Source organism: Acipenser ruthenus, chromosome 45 (genome assembly GCF_902713425.1).
Source record: "Acipenser ruthenus chromosome 45, fAciRut3.2 maternal haplotype, whole genome shotgun sequence".
Lineage (NCBI taxonomy): Eukaryota > Metazoa > Chordata > Actinopteri > Acipenseriformes > Acipenseridae > Acipenser > Acipenser ruthenus.
Genome location: NC_081233.1, coordinates 9,161,846 through 9,168,014, shown reverse-complemented (window position 1 = coordinate 9,168,014; position 6,169 = coordinate 9,161,846). Strand labels below are relative to the sequence as shown.

The following is a 6,169-nucleotide window of genomic DNA, read 5'->3' as shown; positions in this document are numbered from 1 at the left end:
GCTGGATGGAGGAAGACCTGAGCTCCCAGGAGGAAGGAGGCACGGAGCTGGGCCGGTTCACCATGGAGGCTCGAGGGGAGGAGGAGGAGGAAGAGGAGGAGGAGGAGGAGAGGGGGATGTACGAGGAGGAGGAAGAGGAAGAGGAAGAGGAAGAGGAGGGGGAGGGGGGCGAGAGAGCCCCAAAGAGACGAGGTCCCAAGAAGAAGAGGATGACCAGGGCGCGGGTGGAGCGTTTCAAGGCCAGGCGGGTGAAAGCCAACGCGCGTGAGCGTTCTCGCATGCACGGGCTCAACGACGCCCTGGAGAGCCTGCGCAGGGTCATGCCCTGCTACTCCAAGACCCAGAAGCTGTCCAAGATCGAGACCTTGCGCCTGGCCCACAACTACATCTGGGCCCTGTCCGAGGTGCTGGAGTCGGGGCAGTCTTCAGAGAGCCGGGGCTTTGTGGAGATGCTGTGCAAGGGCCTCTCCCAGCCCACCAGCAACCTCGTAGCTGGCTCCCTGCAGCTGGGTCCCCTGCTGACGGAGAGGGGCCCCGAGAAGCTGCAGGAGCAGCAGGCCGGGGCCGTGTGCTCAGGGATGGGGGCCCCGATCCCCAGCGGTCATCAGTACAATAGCTACCCCTCTCCCGGTCTCCCCAGCCCTCCCTACGGGACGGTGGAGCGCTCTCACCTCCTGCACCTCAAGCCGTACCCCAAGGGGCTGGCCGACTTCGACAACCACTCCCCGGATTGCGGGGGGACCCCTCCCTACGACGGCCCCCTCACCCCCCCTCTCAGCGTCAACTTCTCGCTCAAGCAGGAGCCCTCTCCGCTGGGGATGGAGAAAGGCTTTGCCACGGCCCACGCTGCTGCCCATGCCACTGGGTTCATGTCTCACTACCAGCCCCCGATCTCCACGCCCTCCTCCTCCTCCTCCTCCTCCTCCTCGCCTCTGACACAAGGACACGCGGTGCTCTATCAGGGCTGCACCTCCCGCTACGAGCTGCCCCTAGACATGACCTTTGACCCGTACGGCCAGCACATGGTAGGGGCGCAGATGGGAGCTGTATTCACGGAGTAGGGTTTGGGAAACGGAGCACCGGGAACGGTTTTTTTTTGGTTTTCCTTACATGAACCCGGTTCTAAATGGTAAACGCGGTTGTTGCAAACTTGACCGGAAATATGCGTTCAAAAGTGTTAAGTGCTTTTAAAAAATAATAATAATAATAAAGCTACAAAATAAACTGGAAAGGACCCGTGGAATGAACCTGCAGTGTTCAATGAAGGATAACTGAATTTATTTAAAGAGCCGTGCGAAGTTTTCCGATTTGAAGCAAGCTGCCTTGCGTCTGATTCAGGAGAAATGGAAGAGCTGTGTTCTTGTGGCTCTTCATGAGACTGAAACCAGACTCCTGTTCATAGCAGTGTCACTCGTTCCTAGTATTACTACAAGTTTCTTTAAGGCAAATCTAGCTAGTAGTAAAACCTGGAATGGGTGAAACTGCTATGCAAGAGGATTTTTCAAATATGATTTAATTTATTCCTTTATTTAATATTTATTTGATTTCTGTTTTCTTTATGTTTTGATTATATGTATCTACTTTTACTGTCTGACTTATAAATATATATTCTGTTGAAGATTTTTTTTTGGTGTCTCAAACTTTGCCACCAGATATATTTATTTAAATTATTTATTTGTTTGTCAGGTTTATTTGTAAATATTTTCCTGTCGCACTTAAAAATCACAACACGATACAGCTCGGACAACTGGGGTGGGTTGGAGAGTGAAGAACGAGAGAGGAGATCGCTTCAAGCAATAATTATTCAGAGAACTATGCAAAATCATTTTTAAAAAAGAAAGAAAGGAATGATGAACGGCAAATATTTTTTCATCTTTGCCCAAACTGATTTTTATATATTCTGTCCAAAATCTATATATTTTTCTCCCCCTGTCCCTTTTAATGTTGATCTAATTGTAAGCCCGACCGGTCCAGGTGTTTCTAACAAGCGCTCGGTCTTGTGTTTGAAAAAGCAATAATATGTGAAAAGTGTTCTCTTATTGAAGTTTCGTTTTGTTTGTTTGTTTTTGTACAGAGGAAAATGTTAAAAAGAAGTTTTGACCAACGAATAAAGATTTTTAAAAAGTAAAAAAAGAAATTGTGTGTCCTCTTTATCATACATGAAATTATGAGTACAGGGCTGCAGTGTGGAAGGCAGGGGGTTTGAGGAGCTCAGTGGTTAGATAAAGAAAGCGCTGGGCTGCAGTGTGGAAGGCAGGGGGTTTGAGGAGCTCAGTGGTTAGATAAAGAAAGCGCTGGGCTGCAGTGTGGAAGGCAGGGGGTTTGAGGAGCTCAGTGGTTAGATAAAGAAAGCGCTGGGCTGCAGTGTGGAAGGCAGGGGGTTTGAGCAGCTCAGTGGTTAGATAAAGAAAGCGCTGGGCTGCAGTGTGGAAGGCAGGGGGTTTGAGGAGCTCAGTGGTTAGATAAAGAAAGCGCTGGGCTGCAGTGTGGAAGGCAGGGGGTTTGAGGAGCTCAGTGGTTAGATAAAGAAAGCGCTGGGCTGCAGTGTGGAAGGCAGGGGGTTTGAGGAGCTCAGTGGTTAGATAAAGAAAGCGCTGGGCTGCAGTGTGGAAGGCAGCGGGTTTGAGGAGCTCAGTGGTTAGATAAAGAAAGCGCTGGGCTGCAGTGTGGAAGGCAGGGGGTTTGAGGAGCTCAGGGGTTAGATAAAGAAAGCGCTGGGCTGCAGTGTGGAAGGCAGGGGGTTTGAGGAGCTCAGTGGTTAGATAAAGAAAGCGCTGGGCTGCAGTGTGGAAGGCAGGGGGTTTGAGGAGCTCAGGGGTTAGATAAAGAAAGCGCTGGGCTGCAGTGTGGAAGGCAGGGGGTTTGAGGAGCTCAGTGGTTAGATAAAGAAAGCGCTGGGCTGCAGTGTGGAAGGCAGGGGGTTTGAGGAGCTCAGTGGTTAGATAAAGAAAGCGCTGGGCTGCAGTGTGGAAGGCAGGGGGTTTGAGGAGCTCAGTGGTTAGATAAAGAAAGCGCTGGGCTGCAGTGTGTGTGCGTGTGTGTGTGTGCTTCAGATTACCCTGAAATGACTCGGACTCCTGAGAGATTGTGTTTCCTGTTTTCACTCCTGGTCATGTTTTTAATCACAGTTTGACAGTTTGCCCGAGTCCACCTGATTATTATTGATACGGTCCTGCTGGTTTTTCCGTTGTGAAAGGACTGTATTATTTGTAGGAGTTGTTAGGGATTAGGGATGCGGTTTTTTTTGCAGATAGAATTGCACATTAAAACCAATTTGAAGTGAATAAATCAGCACTTCTTGCTGCTGCAGTCTGTGCACTGCCCGGTCACTCTATTAGGACCTTTAGTTAATATTGAGATGGGCCTCCATTTGTCCAGATCACAGACTCCACACGGTGCTGGCAGGTGTTTTCAGGTTGATATCTCATGAACTGGTGCAAAGAGCTACAGGGTCAACGTTTTACAAACGCGTTGCTCAAGTTCATCCCAGACGTGCTCAATTGGATTGCTGTTGTTCTGTCACTGTCTTCACAACGGTCATGACAAAGTTGATAAAGCAAACTAAAAATGTGGAGAGAGGGAGAGTGACAAGACTAGGGCAGTAGTGACAGGTGTGAGTGATGCGGGGGGTTGGGGGTAGTTTCTCTCACCCCCCTCTCACCCCATTCCCCTCTCTCCTCTCAGCAGGAACGCACGCTGGCGGCCCGCAGTCTTTTCCAGTCGCGGGCCGGCGCTTGTTTTTAAATAAGGGGGTGATTGTTCCCCTCTCCTCCCGGCAGAGCGAGGCTATTGTCGCGCCCGCTGCCCTGTATCTTGAACCTTGACCCTCATTGTTTTGGCGGACGTTGCGAGCAGATGGAGACGCAGCGGGGTACTGACTGACAGGTGTTACTGTGGGGGTCGGTCCCCCCTCCCTATCAGCCCCAAAACACACAGACACGCTTGAGACAGGCATCGGTATGGACATCGCTTCACACACAGCGACACGTTTAGTTTGAATCATGTATTTGAACATCAGGAAAGGTTTGACAAAAAATATGAGTTATTTCAAAATAAAGTTATTATGTAGCTTTAAACACAATTTAAACCTTTTTAGTGTAATAATAATAATAATAATAATAATAATAATAATAATAATAGGAACCAATAAATTGATTATGCCGTTAAACAGAAGAACACAACACATAAATAAACGGTCTAAACAATTTGAATGTATTTGGTTTTATTTTGCGGTCGCCGGTGATGCTCCAGTCCAGAGAGTCATTGCAGGCCGAGCGTTATGTCTGCGGATAAAGCGATGTGATTAAGATCGCATTAATCCCGGGGGAGGGGGGGGATCCGAGGATATTTTTTATCCGTGTCTGCATGCGAGTAATCCCCGCTTCCAAACCCTGTCCGAACAGCGCAGTCCACCCGCCGCGATACAGCGTGGGCAATCAGACGCGGCTGTAATACGGGGATCAACAGGGGTGGGGGGTATTAGTGACCCGCGTGACAAGACACTTCCACCCCCTTCAGTCGCAATCTTCTTAAAATGTAATTTATAGACACGTAATATCTGCAGCTGCTTTTCAGAACTACAGTATCTTTACATGTGTTCATTTATCAATACATTTACATAGCCCTTCCGGCCATATTATTATTATTATTATTATTATTATTATTATTATTATTATTATTATTATTTATTACGAAAGGGCAAAACTAGGAATATTGACTCCAATTGGTGGGTAAGGGAGTGTATTTGGAGAAATAAATTTGTCTATTGCCTCGTTATCATTATGAAGATTATATTTAAGATTGCAGCAATAATAATAATAATAATAAAAACATTGGCGTAGGAAAGCTTTGTTTAAACTTTCCCTTATAATAAAACGAGACTGCAAATTATATATATAAAAAAAACTAATAAAAAACGTCTAACCCTTTCATGCATAACTATAACCAGTGGCCGTGTTGCACGATGCTTCCTGTTGCATGTTAAACCGCGGCCCATGTTGCACGATGCTTCCTGTTGCATGTTAAATCGCGGCCCATGTTGCACGATGCTTCCTGTTGCATGTTAAATCGCGTTCCATGTTGCCCAATGCTTCCTGTTACATGTTAAATCGCGTGCCGTGTTGCACAATGCTTCCTGTTACATGTTACACCGCGGCCCATGTTGCACGATGCTTCCTGTTGCATGTTAAATCGCGTGCCGTGTTGCACAATGCTTCCTGTTGCATGTTAAATCGTGTTGCACGATGCTTCCTGTTGCATGTTAAATCGCGTGCCGTGTTGCACGATGCTTCCTGTTGCATGTTAAATCGCGTGCCGTGTTGCACAATGCTTCCTGTTGCATGTTAAATCGTGTTGCACGATGCTTCCTGTTGCATGTTAAATCGCGTGCCGTGTTGCACGATGCTTCCTGTTGCATGTTAAATCGTGTGCCGTGTTGCACAATGCTTCCTGTTACATGTTAAACCGCGGCCCGTGTTGTACGATGCTTCCTGTTGCATGTTAAATCGCGTGCCGTGTTGTTTGCTGGTTTTCCGAAGCTGCCTGTTTTCACTTGCGGAGATCTATCTAACTCCCGGGATTAAGGTCCGCTTCTTCCTTCCCTCCAGATTGCTGGAATCGAAGTGCAAAGCTGGAAAAAGCAATTGAGGAGGATTAAAATGAATCGCAGCACTCGTACGCTGTGAGGGGAGGGGGAGGGGGAGGGGGCGAGTCGCTTTATATAACTGATCAGGGACAGCTGAGCACCGCTTTGCATTGCACAAGCTTACTGTTGTTTCACAAAGGATCTGCAATGGCAATGTGGACAGATACGTCAGTGGCAATGGTTCTGTACTGAGGGGCAATGGTAGCACAAGTACAGGGCAGCTTCAATGGGGTGAAGACAGACTGTGCTTTACTGCACTTTGTCATTCTTTTACTAAACTTTGAGAAGGGGGCTGGTTCATTCTCTTCACTGTGCTTTGAGAAGGGGGCTGGTTCATTCTCTTCACTGTGCTTTGAGAAGGGGGCTGCTTCATTCTCTTCACTGTGCTTTGAGAAGGGGGCTGGTTCATTCTCTTCACTGTGCTTTGAGAAGGGGGCTGCTTCATTATCTTCACTGTGCTTTGAGAAGGGGGCTGGTTCATTATCTTCACTGTGCTTTACTACACTGTGCTGTGCTTTGGCCAGG

General features: G+C 47.9%; 1 protein-coding gene across 2 annotated transcripts in view; it reads left to right on the top strand.

The window, feature by feature from the left end:
* Positions 1-1,995, top strand: part of LOC131720860 (neurogenic differentiation factor 4-like) — a 7,584-nt gene extending 5,589 nt beyond the window's left edge. For both annotated transcript variants that reach the window (XM_059013137.1, XM_059013136.1), the window contains one exon: positions 1-1,995. This exon is cut by the window's left edge and continues 62 nt beyond it. In XM_059013137.1, coding sequence (XP_058869120.1) covers positions 1-1,061 — 1,061 coding nt within the window. In that variant the 3' untranslated portion in view covers positions 1,062-1,995.
* Positions 1,996-6,169: the final 4,174 nt, after the last annotated feature.